We start from the raw sequence: 24,906 nt of genomic DNA on the forward strand, positions 1-24,906 counted from the left end.
CAGTGAACACGTCATAGAGTCTTAAATGAGTACTTGAGGAGAAGAAGGAACACTGAGGTTTGGGCTAGGATTACAGAAGACCCTCTCTATCTCAGAGCTGATGGACATAAGCAAGGTTAAGTTGCTTGTATTTGAATTCTACGTTCACTGTGATCTTTCTGACTCTTCCTACATCTGAATAAGGACACAAACCCAGGATACTTAATGACAGTATCCATGCCTTTGATATGTAATCATCTATTGTTATGTATTTTTTAAAGATTTTATTTATTTATTTATTTGTGAGAAACATGGGGGGAGAGAGAGAGAGAGAGAGAGAGAGAGAGGCAGAGACACAGGCAGAGGGAGAAGCAGGCTCCATGCAGGGAGCCCGATGTGGGACTCGATCCCAGGTCTCCAGGATCAGGCCCTGGGCTGAAGGAGGCGCTAAACCGCTGAGCCATCCAGGCTGCCGTACTGTGTATTATTATAGATCTCAAATATGTAAGTCTCATCTCTCCAGCAAAGGTTTTGGTAGACAAAGGCCTGAGTCCAACCAACGGTCTGGTACGTATTAATAGTGACTTTTTCTTATATTGTATTTTACGGGTTTCAAAATTAATTATGTCAATCTTCATGCTAAAAAAACAGGCTAAATAACCTGGATCTCTGAAGGCTTAAATAGGTAACCTGTCCAAAATTACTTGGTTAGGCTTCAATAAATATTTATTGAATTGAATCTCTGCATCATCTGTTAAGTACCTATGATTTGTGATCACTGAGCTTGCAAATAACATAATAAGAGTTATAGTGCCTTGTATAGCACTTTCCCCTATTTTATATAGTACTTTGCATGTTATAAAGTGCCTTCACCTACATAATTGTGCTTAATGATTGATATCTTAGAGAGTGGGGGAATAAGCCAAGTGTAAGAAATGATGTTACAGTATTATGTCCTGAGAAATGTAAGGACAGCTGAGCAGGATTTAGATTAATTCATGGGTGATACAGTCATAACATTTGTTACTGTTGAGACAGATCCACAAAGGAAATTACTGAAAAGGAAAGCTAAAGACAAGGCTTTGCTTGTCTCCTTAGGCTGTGATGCTCTTCTCTTCTTCCTTCTCAGAGCAGTTTACTCTTCCTTCATAGCTCCGCTCAAAGGCCATCTCCTCTAGGAAGTTACCACTGAGCCCTCTGAGTTTGGAATGAATTGCTTCCCTCTGTGTTCCCACAGCTCTTTATATGTAGCTCTTGTACAGCACTTATTTTCCTCTTCTTTGGAAATAACTGTTAAACAGTTATTTGCTTCTTGAAGGCAGAGGCTAGCTTGTCGTCATTAGCTCCCATTTTTGCCCACCACAGGGCAGTACTGAATGAACTGGAGGGAATGCCACTATTTAAAATACTAAATATTCCTACAAAATATCCCCCAAGGGTCATCTCCTGCCAGATTCTGCATGAGGCTACTTTGATATCATAAATATAATAGCAAGGACAGTAGAAAGACGAGTCAACATGGTAGAAAAGATGATTGAGGGACAAAAAAAAAAATGGACAGAGCAGAGATTTAGGAAAGCACGCTGTTAGAAAGAGGCTTCACTCCATGGTTATGTATTAAGGGCACCCTACATATCAGGCACTAAACTGATTGCTGGGGATATAAAAGAAAACAAGGCTCTGTCCCTGTTCTTCAAGAAGTTTCTGATCCACTGTGGAAGACAGTCAAATGACCGATAATTACAAAATAAAGTGCTAAATGCATCATTAAAGAAAACTGCCTACTACCACGTGGCAGTTCCAAGTCTAAAAAATCTTGTGTTTAAACTGTACTAAAAATACGAGGAAATGAGGCCGAGGTTAAATTTCTAGTCTTGCGATGATGATGTCATTTTACTGTAGGAGTTTCAATGATAAAGTTCTATGCTTATTAGGCCTAAGAATATATAAGCTAAACGTATAACATCATTGAGCAAATCCAACACTTGACAACATCCAGACTTTCTTGAAGAAGAATCAGTTTTAGTTTCCTATCACCCCCAGCATTATGATTACATGCCCTCACAGGGACTTTAATTCATCACAGTAGTAATTATTGGTAACCTGGGCTCATGCGTCTCTTCCTCCCTTTGTTCATGAGCTTCACAGGGTTGGGAAAAGGTGTCTGTCTTGCTCATCTTTACAACCCTAGCTCAGTACCTTGTGCATAACTGATGCTCAATAAGTATTTGATAAATTGGGTAAATTACTAACACTTGTTACTTCTGCCACCCAATACCATAAAATAAAGTTTCCCTATGGCTTGCAACAGCTTATTCCGCAATGTGTGGTGTTCATTCCAAAATGCAGTGTGAGATCAAACAAACAAACAAGATCAGATTATAACTGTGAAATGTGCATAACGCCCAAAACTAGCAAACACAGCTGGGCAGGTTGTGCCCGTCACAGAGAAGCCATGCCAAGTAGTAGACGGCGGCTAACATATAACCTATTTTCTCCCTTTTAAGCCATGGTGCAAGGATGAATTCCTTGGAAACAGGACCTCTTCCTAATTCGCAGTCCATAGCTTTGGTAACACAACTTGCTGGTTGCCCTAATTTAACACACTGTATCCAAGGACCATGTGTACTAAAATATGATGGGAGCAAGTACAAATTACAGATCTAGCTTTCACTTAATAATGTTATTTTTAATAGATGTATAATTGACATATAACCTTATATTAATTTCAGGTGTGCAACATAATAAATCGATATTTATATATCCTGCAAAAGGATCACCACAATAAGTCTAGTTAACATCTGTCACTGTACATAGTTACAGAACTTTTTTTCTTATGGTGAGAACTTTTAAGATCTACTCTCTTAGCAAATTTCATGCATGTGATACAGTATTATTCATTATAGTTGCCATGCAACTAACTATATTTATAATATAAATATACATTATAATGTATATTTATGTATATAGTTTTATGTACCATTGACCCCCTTCATCCATTTTACCCTTCCCCCATTCCTAGTCTCTGGCAATCTATTCTCTATTTCTACAGACTTTTTTTTTTCGTTTTCTTTCTCTTTTAGATTCTCCATGTGAGAAAGATCATACGATATTTGTCTTTCTCTGCTTCACTCATTTTATTAGTATAAGATCGCTAAGGTTTATCTATGTTGTCACAAATCACAAGATTCATTCTTTTTTTTTAATTTTTTTTTTTTTTTACTATTTATTTATGATAGTGATATATATAGAGAGAGGCAGAGACAAGGCAGAGATAAAGGCAGAGGGAGAAGCAGGCTCCATGCACTGGGAGCCCGACATGGGACTCGATCCCGGGTCTCCAGGATCGCGCCCTGGGCCAAAGGCAGGCGCCAAACTGCTGCGCCACCCAGGGATCCCAGATTCATTCTTCTTTATGGCTGGAAAACATTCCATTATATATCTCACATTTATCTACCCAGTGTTATATATTTACGTTGCTTCCATATCTTGGCTACTGTAAATAAGGCTGCAATTAATAATGTTTCATTTTGTTGATCAGGACTGGGTTGGAGGTAGAGATCTGCTGGTGGCTTTTGAGGAAGGGGATAATGCGGATAATACAGCAACCACAAAATTGATTTGGGATCCAGCATTTTCATTTCCCATACTTCATTTCTCTCTTTTGTTTCAAAACATCCATAAGAGACAACACATTGTGCCCATTCTAGTAGCTGATTAATAAAATGAGCTTTCAAAGGGACCTGGGATGCTCAATAAGTTGGGCATCTGACTCTTGGTTTTGGCTCAGGTCATGATCTAAGGGTTGTGAGATCAAGCCCCGTGTCAGGTTCTGCACTGGGCTTGGAGCCTGCTCAAGATTCTTTCTCTTCCTCTCCCTCTGCCCTTCCTCCTGTTCACGCATGCTATCTTTCTCTCTAAAAAAATAAATAAAATAAAATAAAATTTTATTTTCATATAGTTATTTATTTTATTGACATTTTCTTTTTGTTTTTAGACAGTCATGTTGTCATTAGACTTGTTTAGTGCATTTGTTAAAACACTGATCCATTATAATCTCAATGCAAATGCCACGGCATCCATGAATGATTATTTTAATACTGTGTTATTTAGAATACATATCATTTATTTTAAAACCATAGTTGTGAAATTATTTTGATTTTAAATACCTGGCTTAGAGCCAGAACCTCATAAGCAGTTAGTTATTAGATACCATTAGTAACATCAGGAAAGACCAGACAGTTCACAGAAATGGGAACTAAAAGGAAAACATTCAGAAGATCCCTTCAAAGTAGAAAATGAGAATCATAATGCCTTTAACTTTTTTATCAACAGAAATGATAATCACAATGATAAAGATGATTAATATCTTGAGATATCCTATGTGCCAGGCACTTTGCTAAGTACATGATTATTTTACTGTCCCTCAAAACAAAAAAGTGAAATAACTTGATTAAGTTAGAACTTGTACAGACTGTTTGAATCCAATAAAATATCTCTAAAGGCATGCACTTTCCCAAGTTAGATAACTGGTTTTCTGAATACTTGGTTCTAAATGTCTAAGACCCACGGTTCCCAGAAACGTCCTGTCTAGAAGGGGCAATTGACTCTTGCTTGGGAGGACATAAAGAAGTGTAAAGCTACTCCTTTACAGTACAGTTACTACTCCTAAAACCATGCCAATTTGTCCCAAACAAACAAGCAAATGTATAAAATATGTACCCAAAGTGTACTATATTGTCAGTATAAATGGAAACTTCCTGGCTGTGGTTTTAATTGGAAATGGAACCCTTCTCTTGCTGCCCAAATTTATTACAGTTACACATCACCCTCAGGTTTTCATCTAGGAGACAAGTCATTCTGGTGATGGATGAGGCAATATTTATATATCATCTTGCAAAGTAAGCAAGGAGACTTCCAGTTTAAAAGCACCATCAGCTATTGTTATACTCCAGTAATGAAAACAGTGATTTTGGAAAAAAGATCACATACATACAAATATTACAAATAATTTTTAAGCTGTGACTTTTTTTGTATAAGTTGTACAGGTCAAACTATACCTTTCAATTTAGGTGGCGAGATGCAAGATATTACTCTTAAAATTTGTTTAAGTTTCTGTAAAAAAGATCTAGTCAAAGAAGTTTGTTTATAGTTTAACTCAATATTTACTACTGCAAATTTCACACTTCCTCCTGTCAATTCGCCGTTATAAATATTCATTAGTGATGTTCATACAACTTCCAAGTGACTTTTTATCTATTAAATAATTAAACTATTATTAAATTATTAAATAATTAAAACAAAGATGAGAGATTAAGAGCCATGAAATGTATAATTTTATCAAAAATCCTGAGTTAACTATGGTTGCTATGATATATCATAAAATACAACTATGAGTGTCCTGACAACTAAGGCAATAAAAGAACCGATTTCTAGGGGCACCTGGGTGGCTCAGGCAATTGAGCAACAGACTCTTGGTTTCAGTGAGGTCATGATCTCAGTGTCAAGAAATTGAGCCCTGCATCAGGCTCCATGCTGGGCATGTAGTCTGCTTGAGATTCTCTCTCCTCCTCTCCCTATTCCCCTCCCCCTCCCACATCCCACCCCCAACCCACTCGCGCTTTCTCTCATATAGATAAATAAATTTCAAAAAAAACACTACAATTTCTTAAATATATTTCATTACATAACAAGAGGAAACACATGAGTAAACAACACAACACAAGACTCTAAAGAACTCTTATAATCTGTTGGTAGGAATGCAAAGTGGTGCAACTACATTTGATGAAAATGCCCATACTCTATAGCCCATGGATTGGCTTCTGGGTGCACACTTGGCACCCAGATATACAAAAAAAAAAAAAAAAACCTCTTGCTTACAGGCACCAAGATCTCGGTACAAAGATGTTTCTTATGGAGTGGCTTATAATTACAAAAAACTAAAAACAAACAAAACTTGCTGAATTCCCGCAATTGAAGAATATATTTATCCAATGGGATAGATAGCATTTTAATATGAAGGAACTAGATCATAGAGATCAAACAGATAATTTACAAAAATAAAGCTGAATGAAAAAGTTACAGTTTTTTTCAAGATGGCAACATTAAAAAATCCAAAGTCAAAACTATAAGTTGTTTATGAATATATAAGCTTCATATAAAAAATATAAAAATATAGACTATAAGGAAATATGCCACATTTATGATACTGGTTCCCTCTGAAAAGGGAGACAAGAAAAGGACCAGGTGATGGACACAAGATGTATCCACTCAGTCAGTAATGTTTATTTATTTTTTAAAATCCTAATGAAAACAATATAACATCATCATTGTTAATTTTAAGTGGTGATTGTATATATATTTGTTATTTTTTATATACTTTTAGTTTAAAAAAGTAAAAAAAAAATGCTTATGATACTTTCAAGATTAAGGTTCTCCAGTATAGCCTAAATAGCGTAAAGACCATGTGTGTATTAAAGCAATAATCTTTGATATGAATGCTGTCATAAAATTAACATATCTCTGTTTTAGCACCTCATTCATTCATTCAATAAATATTTGTTAAGCCTTAAGATGCACAGACACAAGGCAAAGCTCCTGCCCTCTGGATTTTATATTGCAGAGGACAAAAGAGACATAAATAAATGAGCGGTATATAATACAATAAATAGCTAATCATTAGAACTGAGGTTAGTCAGATGGTACCCAGTAAGGCATACCCATTGATGTTTTTTCTGATTGTGTTGTGTTGAGGCTATCCCAGTAGTTCAATAGTTTGAATATCACCTTCTACCATAAGTTCAATGAAGAAAAATTAAGCAGGCTAACGGAATAAAGAGTGTGAAAGAGATGCTATTTAAATAAGGTGGTCAGACAGGCTTCTTTACAAAGGTTTTTTTAAGCAGAGACTTGAATAAAAGGTGGGAAGGAGCTGTGGGAAGATTTTGAGAATGTGGATCCAAACAAGGCAAAAATAAACTCAGTTTTATGTGGAACACCAAGATGTTGCAGGCAGACTGGTCTGAGCAAGGTGGGAGTGATCAGAGTGGACATCAAAGAGGCTTTCAAGGGCCAGATTATATAGGACCTTTCAGGCAGTAGTAAGAGTTCAGATTTAATTCTCAATGGGATGCAACAATCGGAGAAGAAGTTGAACAAGGAAGGGACTTGACTGGTTCAGACACTAAAAATTTTATACGTATATTATATAATCATATTGTATAATTAGATAATATTTAATTATATATTTTATATTTGTATAACATATTTATATGTGTATTTCTATATTATATGCATATTATGAGCTATGTTAAAATATTATAAAATATACGTGAACTTAGTAACAGGGCAAGAGTTTGGAAGCAAGGAGATCAGTGAGGAAATACTGCAGGGGTCTAGCCTAGATATAAAGCTGGTTGGGACCTGGCTGTCAGCAGTAGAGAAGGTGAAAGTAATCTGATTTGGGATAGATTTTTGAAGGTGTGGCTAGCAGGACTTGTTGAAATATGTTGTGAGGGACATAAAGGAGTTAAAGAGGATTCCTAGACTTTTTTGTCATGAGCAACTAGATAAATATAAGCTGCTGTTTATAGATATGGGAAAGACTACAGGCAAAATCCATTTGGGGAGAAGAAATCAAGAGTTCTATAATAAATGTGTTAGGTTTAAAATGCCTACTAGACAACCGAGTGGAGACAGCATAGAGGCAGTTGGCTATATAACAGTTGTTATTGATACTGTTAAAAAAAATCAGAAGCATCATGCTAACTACTTTTCTCAACACCTCCCCCACAAGAATATGGTTTTGTTAACTAGCCAACAGTTGCTGACTTATTATTCTGGTTTTAGATGGTGAACACAATATGTACTCCGCTCTGTATGATTTCTAACAGCTTATTTCCATTTATATGAACACGTTAATGGAAAAGAAAGCAGGAATGGAAACAAACACTGTTGATTGGTTCTCTTATCCCTGAATGAAGACACTCATCACATAATGTGTATTTCCAACATTCCACACACTGTTTACAGAATCCAATTTTCTGAGGTTATTTCAGATAAAAGGCTTTTTAAATAACAAAATCATAGTATTGTGCTCATAGTCCAAATCATAAATGTGATTTTTAAAAAGGTTTTTGTGATGGTTTTATCCCACATACTGCAAATGAAATTAGGGTGGAATTTATGGAATGGTTTAAGAGTAGGACATGCATGTCAGACTGCCTGGGTTTATATCCTGTTCTCACTACTTAGTTGGAAAAGTTATTTAACTTCTTGCCTCTATTACTCCACCTGTTAAATAAGGATAATGATATGACTAAAGACATGAACGAACAAAGACTAAGTGTTTAGTAAGGTGCACAGCACCATGTAAGTTCTTGGTAAATATCAACTACAAACATTATTTGTAAAAATATAGCACAGGTTGAGTTCAATAAGCATGTAGTAAGTACTCCTATATGCTTCACACTGTGCTAGGCACTAGTAAAGCACTGACTCCAGTGATAGCTAAACAGAATGCTATCCCGAGTCAGACAGTAGACACATTGATGATGCTCCCCAACCTCGTGGATATGTTTAGTCTTCAAATTTTTGAAATCAAAATCCATATGGAGTGGTCCAGGCATCAAAGCCAACCTCAGATTGCCCACTAGCTCACTTTCTCTATCACGCACACAGCTTCTTATGCAACTTACGTTGACCTGACCATGAACATTGAATTCTCCTCTCCCCTGAGACACAGCTGATCAGGAACATATTTGATTTCTTCATCTTATCATTTCCGAGAAGAAAAGAAAATAACAGGAAAGAAACAAAAAGTTACATGGAATGGTGAAAAATCACCATTCAGACATGACCTGATTATAATGTGAGCTGCTAGACCTCTCAATGGACGTCAACCTTCTGGAAGGACAGGGGCTATTTCTTTGTACTGAAGCAATATCCAGCTCAATTCTTCATTTAATATTTTAGAAGTCAGTTTCAAAGTAGGTCAAAGAATGAAAACCAATTCTGGCTTCTTCCTTAGCTCACATCTTTAATTTTCATGGAACTGATACTATGTGAATCTATCTATTCCCAGAAAGATGAGAAGAAACTTACAACCTGCCAATCTCAGTAAGTTCTTTTCCAATATTATGCGTGTGAAACAACTTTCATCACTTTCCCCTTTTGTAAGAAAAGAAATTCTGAAACCTAAAAATGGCACATGAAAAATTGGTCTGCCCATTGGTTTGGTAAATTAAAACCAAAGCAGATTTCATACCAGCCACTTTATACAATGAACGTTTCAGTATGCAACTGTTTCCAAAGAGCTTATTTTAAAGTGAAAATGGGTGTTTGACTTAGGGCAAATGATAACTTTTCCAAGTTCTTACATTAGGAACAAAAGATGTGAGGGGGCACTTTGATGAATTTTTCTCAGCCCTTAGATGATGGCTCCCTGCCACCAAAATTCTATGCAAGAATACATAAAGTTTCCACAAAATGAAGGGCGTACAAAAATCTCTGAAACAAGACTGTCTTCTGGAAAAAAAAGATACTCATATTTTAACTTAATCAACTGTCAAAAAATAGTGTCTCTTTAAAAGGCTCAAATTAACATACTTTATGTAAATGTTTCAACAGAAAAATTAGAAAAAAAGGCAAAAATTGCAAAAACAACTACAATTAGGAATAATAAAAGTTATTTGTTTGTTTATTAATTATTTTTAAAATTCATGAGAGACAGAGAGAGAGGCAGAGTCACAGGCAGAGGGAGAAGCAGGCTCTCTGCAGGAGGGGGGGGGGGGGAGTGGGTGGCGGGGGTGGGGTGTCCTGGGATCATGACCTGAGCTAAAGGCAGCCATTCAACCACTGAGCCACCCAGGTGTCTCAGGAATAAGAAAATGTAAATGGCCAAGAAGCATATTAAAAATCTATTTAGTAAAAAACCAAAAAATACATCTTTGAAAAATTCAGTGTCATTTCACCTTCCAATATCTTGGTTTCTCAACGCAAAATGTTAGAAGTTATCACCTTAGCAGAAAAGGTGGCGGCAATAAGGATAATTTTATCATTATTCTTGTATTCAAAATTTCAAAAACAATCCTACTTAAAATCTATACATCACCATCAATATATAATTTTCAATTATTTGTTAAAGATGAAAAATAAAGGAGGAAAAAAGTATCACAGAGCATAGCACATAGGAAGGGTAAGTACTTTTTTGTGAAGCTTTTTGTATTGGTTGTGTATGTGGATAGTGTGTGTTTAATGAGTTGCAATATAAAATATTTTTCTTGCTGTGGATCAATTTAAAGCAAGTTTTAAAGCCACAAACACAGTTTACAAGGTGTGATTTGCTCATCTTTAGCTTGTTACTCCTAAAGAGGTCCCCTGACTTTGCTCTCTACTCTGTGGCTGAAGCTGTCTTCCTTCTGTATCTAGAAGCTCTTCAAGTACACACAAAAGCAAGCAAGGCCCAGAGAGAGGGACCTACCTAAGTCACACATGCTCATTTCAATCCCCATGACTTACATATAGAACGTCCATTTCATTCAGTAATGATTCCATCCTTGAGAACACAAGAATATAGCCCTACTCTTTAGCCTCAGCTAAGTACATTACAATGAGCTCAACAATCTAAAAACATGTGTGTTTAATATGGGAGGTTTCAAATGTGAGAGAAGGAGGATACGTTTGATAAAAAAAGACTACATGCTGATATCTATTCATCACGCATATAACCAATAGAAACAAAAAGCGAAGAATAAACAAGCTGTCAAGGTGAGAGGATAATTAAATAAAAATATTGTATATCCACATAATAGGATTTTTATAGCTATAAAAATCGTATGTTCTAAGAATACATGATATAAGTAAATGCTAAAACTGGAGTAGTAAATGAAAAAAAGAAAAAATGCATGTCATATGATCCTAATTTTGTAAAATAAAATATATACATTTAGAGAGAAAAATTTGTAAGAAATATGGCAAAATTATTTCAATGTTGTGTGTTAACCTCTTCTATTTTTTCCAAATTTTCTATTTGGGAAAATACATTTAAAAGATTCAATTAGAAATGGAATTTGAAAATCCCTCATGTACACTTCCAGTGTTAGAACACTGAGTAGATTTTGCCTCTCCCATCTCTCTTGAGAACATCATTAGTTGCCCAAGTGCAGTAGCTAAATTTTTCTAGTTGTCTCTTAATTTGAAGAGGAAAAAAACACATTCATTTAAAAAGTTCTCAAGAAATAGAAAACATTCTAGAAAAATACTGTATTCAATCAACTGATCAATTAATCAATTAAAAACATGTTATTATTTATTTATTGCCTAGGAATCTGGTAAATGCTATGGAGGTAGAAAAGCAATAAATCCAGCCGAGAGGAGACCTCTCTGCTCAGCATGAGTTTGCTTGGGATTCTTTTCCTCTTCATCTCCCTCCCTCCCTCTCTGCTCCTTCCCCTGCGTGCGCTCTTGTTCTTTTCCTCTCTAAATAAATGAATGAATGAATGAATGAATAAATAAATAAATAAATAAATAAATAAATAAATAAATAAAATCATTTAAGAAAAGAGTAGTGATGCAGATAAAGAGTTGGGATAAATAAACACATGAAACAAATGTGCATGTGGGTTATTAATCAATTGGATGTAGTAAGTGCTAAATGATGCCATATAGTGCAGTACATAAGCAGGGCTAACATACAGACAGTCAAGAAAATGGTATGAGCTGAAATTGGCAGAAAGCATATGTAGAGAAACCAACTTCAAATAGACCTTGAAGGATGGGTGGAATCAAGATAAGTGGAGAGAAGCACAAACTATTCCAACCAAGAGGAACGTCCTCTGCTTGTCCTTGCGGAAAAAACACATGAGATGAGGGACTTCCTGTGTGATGACACTAGTCCTCAAAGTCAGAGGATCAAGATGTCAGCCTAAGACCCATGTACAGTCCCAAAGCTGGAAGAGCAAGCCCCTCCCCCAACCAAAGTCTGGACAATACGCCTGAGGGCTATAGTATTTTCAGGAGATTGCTTCTTATACCTTTCAAGTGATATTCTCCTGATTGAGAACAAACAAGATTACTCCTTGGGCAACAAGAGAAGGTAATTCAAAGTGATCCACTGCAAGGCATTTATTATTTTCTCATGTTTAAAAATCTTGCATGTGTGCATTCAGTTAAATGCTTCCCCTAATCTTTGTGCAAAATTGGAGCTCCAAGTAGATGAGCCATGCTTATCTTACTCAGCATACTCCACCATCGATTAAGTTCAAAAAAAATATACATACAGATATATTTATTATATATAAGATATACTAGAAGACATTATATATAATATACATGCACACATATATAGGTCGAACTCATCAGGTTCTATGGTTTTTTGCTCCTCTTCCACCCTGCCAGATATAAGGTCATTCTACCATTAACCAGGCCACGAGGCTGTCATCTAAACCCTGTGCTTGAATCTGCCCCACCCAGCCTTTTTCTGTCTTTTTCAGACACTGTGTAGCATTAGGCACTTGGCTACCACATATTATTCTCCAAGTGGCCCTTTGATATGCAGCAAAATATTGTTTCATCTTTAAATTCTGAGTGCTGGCTTTGCTTCTCTGCTCCCCCACCCTCTGAGTACACACTACTTTGTATTCATTTGGCTTAGGACTCTTCTTCACTTCCAATGGAGGCAGGAAACACGTGTTATTTGACTTTGATCCTCACTACCACCTCTTGGTTTTGCATGTGCTATATATGTTCTGTCCACTTCCCCCTGCATTCAGTAGCCTGGATAATTGGTGAAGCATCGGCCCATGAGAGACTGAGACACTTGTACACATAGAGAACGCTATCTGAACATTTAGTGACACGATGTGGTTTTAAGTTTTATCAGCCCCACAATAATCTTTCCCAGCTCCCTCCCAAGCACCCCACCCCCATATACTGTGCATGCTATGTCAATGAGCTTCAACCCAAATGCGGTAGTCCCCTGCCAATCAGATCGCTAGTCCCCTGGAGGTGCCACAGAGTCCTAATGGGATGTAATGGGAAATAAGGTTGAGTGTAACCAGATTTAAAAACCAAGTAGAGTTTTAGAGTACTCAAATAGAGTACTTTAGACTTGATGCAACAGATAATAAGGAGCTCTTATGGGCTCCTCAATAAGGAAATACTTGGTACAAGGGTATATCAAAAAGATTGATCTCCATGAAACTTAATTCATTGCAAACACGAATTAAACTTTTCTAAGAAATAAGTCCAAATAATGAACTAAATAACAATGAAGCGTTAATAATGAAGGAACTGAATATTTTGCTAAAAAATTCCATTCTGGGATAATTAAGGGATAAATCAGTTCAAATGAAAGATGTCACTGTTATTAAAACTTCATTTATTGAATTATGTTTCATGTGAACAGTGTATTTTAAGATCATTTGATTATCATATAAGTCAATGTCATTTCCAGTTTTTGGAAAATTGATATTAATGCCTTGTCACTGAAAATGTAACTGAGTTTATCAAATTAATTTCTCAAAGGCCACCTGATAGCCACCAGATGGCAACCTGCACTGACGTCAAATTCAAAATTTAAGTTATTGATGGCCCTATGACTGCATTACCACTCACTCGTTCCACTGGGTTCCTTTAAAATCATAAAACACAAAGGCTTTCTACTATTTCCCTAAATTCCATTTGAACGAAATATGTTCTATCCAAAATGCTTGCAATAATTAAAGTTATTTTTTTCTTAATAGGAGTCTATCTAGAAATAGCACAATATGGAATGATCGTTAATAGCCCTGTTATGGTACTTGAATAAATGCCCATCAAGAGCACGGGTACACAGTAGTAAATTTCCTAAAGAAAATCCATTTTCATTTCAAATTCTGACATTTTATTTAGAAAAATTGCACCCTTTATTTTAATTATTTCAGTAAACATAATGAGGGTATTGCTAACTACACCTCAGAGTACTTTATTTTCTCCTTTTTTTTTTTTTTTTTTTGTAATATGAGTCTACTTGTAATTAAAGGCACACTGCATTAATGATGCCAAGGGTCTCCAAGGGAAACACTTAATGTCCACCTCATAATATTATGCCAAAATTACATGCACAGAAGACTTTTTAATAATCTTTGTTTCCTAATTTAGTTTTGATTGGCTCTGAAATCCACAGCAGCTCTCAAGGGTTCACATTTCCACAGTCATCAGCACTTCTGCACCATCAATTGTACAAACGCACATGACTTCTTCCGTCTGCAGGCTTCTTTTCAAAGCTTCTGTTTAACTTATCCAGAAAATTAGCTGCAGGCTGGAGATAATTGCAGATAATTTTGCCATTTTTAAGCCACTGGGGTGTTGCGTGGAGATATGACAGCTAAGTTTGTCTAAACACAAGAACAAGTCATAGCTTTGTGTTGTCACTTCAGCTTTACACACAGGTTCAGATCATCCTATTTGCTCTTTATGCAAATTGAAACAAATTGTAGTCACTAGATGATCTGTGTTTTCTGACAAAGCTGTGCTACGTGAAGCTTTTATATGGCTGGAAGAAGGACATGATCTATACTAAAATATTAACCCAGCCTTAAAAAAAAATGTTTAGTCTTCTTGTACCCCTCAGATTCTTCCTCCTTAACAAAGATACTTCTTGAGCCATCAATAACTTACAAGGAATATATTTAATTAAAAAGAAAATGTATGGTCTCAATATACACAACTCAAATATGTGTATGTATGTGTTCTGTTTCCTCTATTCTATGCTCATAAATAAAAACGTCAGCGTGCTCCCATAAAACTAACATTCATGCATGCTGGTAGGATTAATATACAACAATTTAAAATCACTATACATTAAAGAATTATTAAATAGGCCATCCAGGTTAGTAAGCAGAGATCTACTGGCAAATGGAATCATGTAGCCCTTTTTCCTAAAACTTCACAATAAACTATATGCTGCATTCCTGGATGGCCACTGCCATGAAATGATGGAGCAATGCCTTTGCAAAAGGCAGCAAAGGGAACTCCTAATGCATTGCCAGTGAACTTCAACTTTATATAAAATAAATCAGCTGCCCACAGCTGATTTCAGGTTATTTCTCTCACCAAATGTCCCCTTAGTGCTCAGAATTGTTATACTCGCAGCTAATAAGGGTGTACTCGCTAACCAACCGAGTAGGTGATTTCTGAAACCATTTTGCAGCAAACATTTACATATAAGGGTTAAGTGGTGATTGTGCTTGTGTGGCAGCTGCCCTGATGTAATGGGTCATAACGACCCTGTGGAAGCAGGTATGGGTGCTGGTGTCAAGGAGGAAAGAACGAGAAAGTCAGAACACAAATGACTTGATGGATTCCCATTAGACCTTGGACTCAGGAGCACCTAAACAGGTCTGAAAGGACAGCATCCTACACAGCTGTACAGCCGTGTGTCAAGAACCCTTCCACTAAAGAGTTTTATGGAAAACCCAAACTACAGAGAAGACATGTTGCTGTACGAGGCCATTATCATTGACTTGGCAGAGAATGTGTACACAAATGGTCCCAAAGTATGCGTTTAAAGGATACATTATTAAATCTGTTATGACAATCATATGCATATTAAGGACTCCAAACTGAGCATCAATAGGGAACATCCCACAAATCTGACTCTGTCCCTTGGAAAACCATTCGGCCCAGTGACGAGCTTAAATGCAACCAAGGCTTCCAAATATCTACATCATACTAAGATGTAGGATTTGGGGGTAAATATATAAAGTGTATGCATCACTGCACTTGAGAAAGCTAAGGGATAACACTAATTCTTTTTTCCTCTTTTGGTTTCTAACATCACATAGGTAGTGAACTGGGAGGGAACTGACTTGTTTAAAGGCTTGAGACCATGTCCCCATGAAAGGCGGTCATGAGAAGTTTTGTAAAGTGCCCTTTCCCACTCATGAGCAGAAAGAGAGGCACGCTGAAGACAGCAAGGAAGCCCTTCCATAGGAGGACAGGATCAGGGCTCAGTTAGCATTCTCTTGCCAGGGGCTGAGGTCAGGAAAGCTGTACACACCATCCAGGGCTGATGCGAATGGAAACGGCACTCTGAAGGAGACCTGCTATTTTACTTAGATCTGTAAATTATGAAACAATTCCAGAAGAGGCATATTGCTACCAGTGTCATGCAAACCAGAAGACAGAGCTAGAGTGTTCTCCATAATATGAAGAGTTGGCCCAGAACTCGTTCTCTGTTACGAGGGGTGGAAGACTACATGACCTATCACCTGCACCACAAGTGCACCCCAGATTTGCAATGAGATCTTAAATTTGATCTTTTTTTAAAAAAAGACTTTTATTTATTTATTTATTCACGAGAGACACAGAGAGAGGGACAGAGACACAGGCAGAGGGAGAAGCAGGCTTCATGCGGGGAGCCCAACATGGGACTTGATCTTGGGATCCCAGGATAAAGCAGCCAAAGCCAAAAGCAGACGCTCAACCACTGAGCCTCTCAAGCGCCCCTTAAATTTGACCTTTTATGAGAGATTATCAAACACCTGGTATATAGCTAACAAATGTCCCTGCTCTTTTACAGACTTATTATAGTTTTGCTAACGTGTTTGAATAAAGCTCTTCTGGAAGTCTCTGGTTTCTAAAATGTAGCTTGCTTTTTTTTTTTTTTTTTTTTTGGCAAAGCACATACCTGTTCCCCAGAAAGACGGGTCCTCTCTTTGAAATATTTAGTCTTTCAGGGCACTTTAGTCATAGTGACACCTAATAGCCAAGCTCTTTTTCTGACTCTCCACAAAATCAGGTTTAGACTATAATTCAAACCAGTCCCCAAAGGCACTTCTGAAAAAAGGCAAGCCGTTAGGTTTTAGGTAAAAACACTCTTTATTGCTCAAAATTGTTTCCTGTTACAAAACCTTTTCCACAGTGCTAGGTCTAAGATGATCTTATGCTAATTTAACTCACTGGGGACTGTGAACAGATGCTACTTTGATTAATAGTTTCACTATCCTGAAAATGCCAGGCCAGGTTCAAGATAATAAAGTCAGGTAAGAATACTATTAAAATCTGCCATGTGATTATATCTGTTATGGGAAGAAAAACGAGATCACAATTTCAGGATCAAATAAAGACCACCTATGATAAAAAAAAAATGACATAAACCAAATGAACACACTGTCTGAATTCTTTAGCACATTGATTTACATCATGTTAATCACTGAACTCTTTACTAATACCTTATAGGTAAACTTTCAGCCACGTCCTTGGTGAAAATTCAACGCATCACCCCAACGTTATCTTTTCACACAGGATTTAACTTTCCGCCCAGAAAAAGACTTATGGATACCACAAGTAAAAACAACAAATTCTGTAATTCTGTTTATCAAAAGGACGGCATCTGAATTTGTATGCCCAGGCCATTACTCTCCAGCAAATATGTTTTCAATATTCCAAAGGTCATATTTAAAATACTCATAGAAAACCATGACCCTTGAAAATAAGGGCCTGCATAAGTTGACAAACGAGCCTATTCTTGAGGCATTAGCTCCTCTCTCCTTTGCTTCTCTTCTCACTGATCTAACCAAGGACTTCCACGTTACAGCAGTTTCCAGATGAGGAAAACCATGAACTCTAATCTAGCCTTAAACAATGAAATTCGGGGATGGCCTCACACAGGTATGTGAAGAAACCTTTGTGTTGTTAAAGTGGTTTACCAATGGATTTTCATCCTTTACCATAATGCATATGACCTAATCCTATTCCCAGTCTCCAACGTGAAATTAACCTTCAGCTGAACTTTGTCTTTTATAATCTATACACAATACACGTGTCTCGGTGGAATCTTTGGTTTGCAGGAAGGCAGAAGGTACATTCCAGTGCATCGATCACACTGCAACTTGTACTTCCAGGGCCTGCAAGCAGGCCTTCATTGAGAAGGAAGCTAGCCTGTTAGCACAAATCTGCCACCCACAGATTCAGCGCATGAGTCTTTACACTCCCAGCATTTGTACACATAGATGACATGCCCCCACGTAATATGAAATACTCTATTCAAAAGGGTTGCCTCACCATTGCACAGAATGTCTCAGGAGGGTCTCCACAGGTAATGTCCGGAGGATCCAGTTTTACTTTCAGATATTTGGTCATGTCCGTGGATTCCGGCTGACAGGCCATGTAATCCCAAACTTTCCCTTCTTCTGTATAAATCTGAGTCTTACACACATCATAATGTCCCCATACCAAAGGGTAGGGCTGCATCACTGAGGACACTGTAACCCAAAGGGCGTGAATTGACAGGAATCTTGACAAATACATCTCTAAATTCTTGGCAGTCTTCGTGGAAATAAAGCAGAGTGTGGTTATCGGTGATCTCTATTTTACATATACATATAGGTCTATATGTAGGCAGGTCTGTATTTTTTTTTTTTTAAAAAAGAGGATGAAACCTCAACGTAGATCCCAAATCTAAAAGTGAAGGGCTGATACTGTGGGTGTTCAGGTATATTGAGGACTTTGGTGGGAGCCTAACATACTTGTGCGTTAGGCGTTGACAACAACTTGCAGCTTCCTCATGGTCCTAGAACATATCTATTAGACTGGAGTGTAGTTTGGTTTTGTAAAAGATGTCCAGTAGCAGAGAATGACTTTGCAAAGTGATGGCTCTCCTGTTGTACATCCAATAACCCTGGGTGATCCTTGGTGCTCACGGCTCACACAAGATGCTCAGACTCAGTAGGATTTCAGTATCTGAAGCAAAAGGATGAGTGTCTATAGCCAGGTGTCTGTTTCTCATCAATCATTCTTTCCTTCTGGCACCAACACCCTTTAAGAAACAATAAGAGTAAGAGTTATTGCCCCAGAATCAATGCATTACAAACCGTATGATATGTTGACATTTGGGAGGTTTGATGCAATATAAAGCAAATTGGTGTAATATGGATAACCTTTACTCCGCTGTTTTGCTAGAATGAGCAAACCACAGAAATCATTCACATTGGGGAGAATTTTGATATGAAGGATTTAACTCTTCCATAACAAAGACAGATGTGCATGTTCCAGGTGAGGTACAGGTTTTCACTTCAAAAATTGTATTTCCATCTTGACAAAACTGAGAGCAAGCAGCTAGATTTAAACATTTCTCATGGATTGCAGTGCTAGAAAATCTTCCACCAGGAGAACAATGGGGGAAATGAATGCTTTTATAACAATGACAAAAAAGTGACAACTACTTGTATGCCTTTTGTCTGTTGGCAAAGAGACCCTAAAAATCTCTAAATTCCTTGTACATTTCTTAGCTTTTGTTAGCTGGAGTGAAAACCGGCATTGTTCACACAAGGCCGTCCCTTTGGATTTGCTCATTATATTGGAAGAACTTAGCCTCTTTTGTTTAGTTGCATTTAGTGATAAAGATAACTTGGCTCTCTGAAAAAAATACTCAAAAATAAAACCAAAGGAGCAAATTTTCTTTTCACAAGAATCTTCTATTTTCTTACATCTTTTTATAGCCGTTACATCTGCATTTGCACTTACTTTCTGTAACAGAAGAAGAGAATTTGTCCCAAAGGCGAATATTATATGCTGCTTTAAAAACTAAAAGCTCTGTAGTAAAACGCACAATTTAAAATGCACACATAAAAATAGCTGAGGGTGAGTTAACAGGCCATGAAGCAGAATAATATGGCACTAATTCTAAGAGAAAATAAAAATTACTGCTTAAAAGTACTTTGGGTTAACTGATAATGCAGCCTCCCTGACTACGCGTACTAGTCACTGGTGAGTTGAAATGGCAACTTTTCTCTTTAGAGACTGCTGTCCAAGTCTAACCAAACATTAATATTTGGAATCCAAGGTGTAAAAAACAGGCATTTGTGTGATTGGTTGGTTCATACAGTCAAAGTCCCAGTAATTATTTTTTTAAACACCTGAAAAAGGACAAAAAAGCCTACAGGACAAAAAATGCCATTATAGAGCCTTTAATTCACATAGGCGGTTTAAATAGGGAAGTTCACTATCTTCAAACAATCTTAGAAAAGGAATTCAATATACTTAAGTAATGCACCATCTTAAAATGAACTAAGCCACAGAGACTATGAAATGCCAACGGATGGCTGAATAGTGTTTCCATAGCAAAGTAATTTATAATAATTGCTTTATGGATGCAAGTGCAATTTTCATTATATTCAATTCATAAAATGTTATCATACAGCTGCAATTTGTGATATTTTCTATTAGGAAAAGTGTTGAATATTTAAGTTCCTACGAAGCAATAATTAGCAGTTTGTCTAAACATGTATAAACTGCAGATTTGAATCTGCCTCCTCCTAGCAACATATAGATGTGTTGGGCACATTTTGATATTTTGATTTCTGAAGCTAAAAACAAAGAAATCACAGAGAAGCATGTGTTGTGGCTACTACAGCCCTCTGCTTTTTCAGATTCAATGGCAATTTTAAGCCGATATTTTCAGAAACAGCCGACAATTTGAGAATTAAAAATCTGAAAAGGTGTCAAAATAACACAAATGTACATTTTCTAGATGCAGTTTTCAACTGGTTACTACTTCAGTCTAACAAGAACACACACTTTCATGGGGTGTGGGGGAGCTGGGCATTATAGCAGAAGTGGTGTAAAATCTACGAGACTAGAAATTATTAACTTCAACTCTTAGTTTCAAATACACAGCAACTTATTTTTCAAAAATAATATAATCTGGAAGACTGGGAATGGACTGCTCTGTTTGAAGTGAGTGAAAATTATGAGTTAATTTTTAATACTGTTTTTACAACGTGACCTTAAGTGTGTATTCGAATGCTCCCTGACATTAACCTTCACTTTTTTTTAAATAAACCTAACATTTATTTATTTGTAACTCTGTCTTTATCCACCTTCTGCCTTATGGCAACGACAAAATAAAGGATGACCAGATAGACATATGTGAAAAATTTGGACACCAAGGAAATGTATGTGAACCTGTTACTTGACGCGACAGCAATCCCAATATAACGAATTCTCATTAAAGTATAGCAGAATTATAATGATGGTCATTACACAGAATTATGGACTACACCATTGATCGAATTTAGAGAACTGACAAGGAAAAATGCAGAGGAGTGCAGGATATTTGAATATTAGGCAGTTGCAGGACTGTGCGACAGACATTCTTGACAAGAAGCAGCCAATTATAGCTTAAATTTCTGGCACATAACCAGTTGTGATTAATAGTTTTCCATTACATTACAGACATATTATTAATGTATTAAAAATGTCAAGCTTTGGCAAGCACTAATATGGCATGGCTCGGTTAGTCTGCAGAATTTACATTTAATGAGCTCCGATTGACATAGAAAAAGATATTGACCACGGCATATTACAGATCAGGAGCAGAGGGTCACTAAGCTGTTCTTTAACATAATTGCTTAATTTCATCCTAATTTTTATATTTGTAGCATGTATGCTACTATGTATTCTTCACTCGTTACTTTTTTCAGCGCCACATACAGTTCAAAGAAAATCCTCTTGTTTTAAAATTAATAAGAAATTAAATCTGAATTTCCATGGCACACAGTGGAAAGGAAGCCTCTGTCAAAACTCGGGAATTTGCTTTTAAAGTATCATTATGGAGTTTTCAAAGAAAATAAAACAATATGAAAGTAGAATAGTATTTACCCCCTAACCTCTATTGCCTACTGGCACCGGTTCCCATCTGGCTATGCTTTCAACCAGGTTAAAATCATCAACAGCTTCTTAAAAGCTACGTCATCACAGCAAATAGCTAGGCAAACGGATGGTGGGAAAGACAGTCAACGACATATTTGGGGATTTAATATACAAAACCAACCCCTTCTGGCCCATAACTGAACTAATTGCCAAGTAATGGGGGCTCTCAATTTGTCCCAGGTGTCCGTATCACCTAATGTGAGCAGCTTCAGAAGGGCTCTGGGCAGTCACGGTTCTAGTTCTTTGCTTTGCCAGCCTTGGGAACTGATTGTTTTCAAATAATGCCATCATCTCTACCTATGCACTAAAGTGCTGAGAAGTCCTCTTTGATGAAAATACCCATTAATATGCTATGAGAACTCCACAGACTCTCCCTGGTATATCAATTTGCAGAGCCTATGTGAAAATATAAAATTATGTCCTCAGGTTGATAGATGCTATTGATCTGGACTAAAAGGGGCTATAACATGGCTCTGCATCCACAGGACATCTTTTTCCAGGATTCTGAAGCTAATTCCCTTCCACCTGTGAATAACTTGGGGGAAAGTATTTCACAGGCCCTTTCTCTCATCAGAAAGGAAGCCTCCCAAAGTAGTACACAGGAGTAATAATGGTCAAAATGATAGACAATCATATTCTAAAAACAACTGCCAATTTCATCAACTGAGAGGAAAATATTGACAGTAAAACCATTAACTCTAGCTCATTTGTTTTATTATATAATCTCACTAGGAGGTGGGAGTGGTAGTAGTAGGCTATTTATTCCATAAATACTCAGCTCTTCAGGAGCACCTGAAATAGACAGCTATTGACTCATCCCTCATAGACATTAAGAATTTTATAAATATGCATGTTTCTGAATGGGAAGGAACAAAAAGAACACTGACTATAATCATATCTCATTGAATGAAAAGTATAAAGAGATAAAGACATACCCAAATTCTATAACCCACCAAAATTAGCAGATTCCAACACTGTCATAATGAGATTGATATAATTAAGATATACTGAATGCTTTTTGCATTTATTTATTATTGTGAGGAAAGCATTTTCTAGCCACCTTAACGGGAAACATTTGCTTCTACCCTTTTGTTAACTGTCTTCTGGAATATAAGGAATTTAACATGTGCTGCAACATCATTGGCATATTTTACTCGTGCTTGATTGGGTATTATGAGCAACTGCCTATCATGAGATTCTTAATAAAACCAAATAGCACACCTTAGCATTTGACAGACCTCGGTTTTCACTGAGAGAAGAATGATTAGAGGAATCAGACAGCATATACTTAGCAGGATGTTTGGGGATGGGATAATATATAAAATTAGTTCAGAATCAGTTAAGCCTGGAAGAAATCTGGCATTTCATTACCATAGAACAACAAATCTCTCCTTCTTGTGTAGGAAAGTTCAGACAGCCAAGGTTCCAAACACACATTTAAGAAAATATACACCCACCTGAAGTTTTGAAACAAAGCTCTGGATTGTGAAGATAAAATCATTCTTAAAGTATGCTATATCTCTTACTGACCTACAACACACACACACACACACACACACACACACACACATTTTTTTTAAAAAATGTAATATTTGACTTTCTGAGTTGCATGAAATTTTATTTCTTTCCAAGCGACTTGATGCCTGGTAACTCTAAAACTCTTCACATCTTAACAACTCTTAGAAAAGCATAACAACTAAATGTGTAATGGCTTAAATTTTTTTGACATATTACCTGGGGTTTTTGTTTTTGTTTTTGTTTTGGAATATAATAATGGAGGCAGACAAGTAGTTGTGCCAATTGCAAATATACAAAAGGAAACTGCAAAATACATTAAGCTCATCCTAAAAAAACTAACCCGATTCACTTTAACACACATGCCCCGTGAAAGCTGACAAAACAAAAATCTCAATAGAAGAAAAAGCTTTGTGTGCAAATAATATAAACTGTTTTCATACAAAATTTTAAGATGATCTCTCTTAAATTTCACAGTAAGGAGTATAACCACATTAATAGCCATATATGGAATTCCGAATGCCTTCATATTGATCTTTAGTGGTGAAATATATGTCATTTCACCGCATCCAGAAGAGAAAAGGAAATATATCCCTTACATATGTAAGCTGGGACAACATGAGGTGCAAAACACTTGATGCATTTTTTTTTCTTTGCATCCTCATCCACGTGCAAATACCCAAATTTTGTCTTAATGAAAAACTGAAAGCTGCATATCTTCCAAAAGAATCTTGGACAGTTACTGAGCTGCCTTTCCTTTGCAAAAGAGAAGGGGGGATGGGTGGGCAAGACTTTCAAAGTGACGCAAAATACCTAATGAAATCTGGGGCTGTCCATTCTCCACAGGTTAGAGAGGCTCTCAAGGGCTAGACAAATCAGGGGGAAAAAAAACACCTTACCCCTTCGCTGAAAAAGAGAATTTCCGGGAAACTTTTCTTCTAACAAGCTTAACCATTAAGTAAATTGGAATAAATGATTTTGTTGGAGGATCTTTCTGGTTAATTTCCCCCCGTTTCTGATAGATAGCTTTTAGTATGTTCAGTCATAAAACAGGGCCTTATTTCTAGAGCAAATCTACTGCCAGTCACGCCATATGTTTAGTGGAATTCTGAATCTTAGAATTTTCCATTCGGAAGACTGACAAACTGTTCGGATAAGGAGCGGCAGCTCTGCATTCGGAGGGGAGAAGCAGGGAGAAGCTGCTGGGCGACCAAGGCCTCCGCCCTCCGCAAATCTATACCTGATGCGACGGTGGGAACGCGTCTACCGACTCTTCCCAATCAAGTTGCTTTAGGATCCCCGCTGGGAATCTCCCCGCGAGGCGAGGCCCGCGGGAGGACGACGCCGGAGCGGCGGGCGGGGGGCGGGGGCGGGGGCGGGGGGCGCAGGGGGGCGGGGGCGCAGGGGGGCGGGGGGCGCCGGCGGGCGGTCCCGGTCCGTCGCTGGAAGAAACGGCAGAGGGCGCACTTTCTTTTTTTATCTAACTTTTCCCGGGTATGAATCACTTAATTGGTTATTTTGGGCCCACTAATATTCGGGATTATTTGTATTACATATAGATATGCTCGGACCCACAGAGGACCGGAACCCGACGTCCCAGCCGAGCCCGTCACCCGGTCCAGGCAGCGCCCCGAGGCCCCGCGCAGCCCTCGCCGTCCTGCTCCCGCGCGGCGCGGGGCACCGGCCTTAGACCCAGGGGACCCCGCTCTGGGCGCCCGC

The 24,906-nt window shown here is 37.4% G+C and overlaps 1 protein-coding gene across 7 annotated transcripts in view; it reads right to left on the minus strand.

Moving 5' to 3' along the window:
• NTNG1 (netrin G1) overlaps positions 1-24,906 on the minus strand; it is a 306,784-nt gene that overhangs the window by 279,048 nt on the left and 2,830 nt on the right. For all 7 annotated transcript variants that reach the window (XM_041749732.1, XM_041749734.1, XM_041749731.1 and 4 more), the window contains exon 2: positions 18,025-18,778. In XM_041749732.1, the coding sequence (XP_041605666.1) occupies positions 18,025-18,270 (246 nt within the window). In that variant the 5' untranslated portion in view covers positions 18,271-18,778. The remainder of the gene's footprint in view (positions 1-18,024; positions 18,779-24,906) is intronic.

The sequence above is a fragment of the Vulpes lagopus genome, chromosome 3 (genome assembly GCF_018345385.1).
Source record: "Vulpes lagopus strain Blue_001 chromosome 3, ASM1834538v1, whole genome shotgun sequence".
NCBI lineage: Eukaryota > Metazoa > Chordata > Mammalia > Carnivora > Canidae > Vulpes > Vulpes lagopus.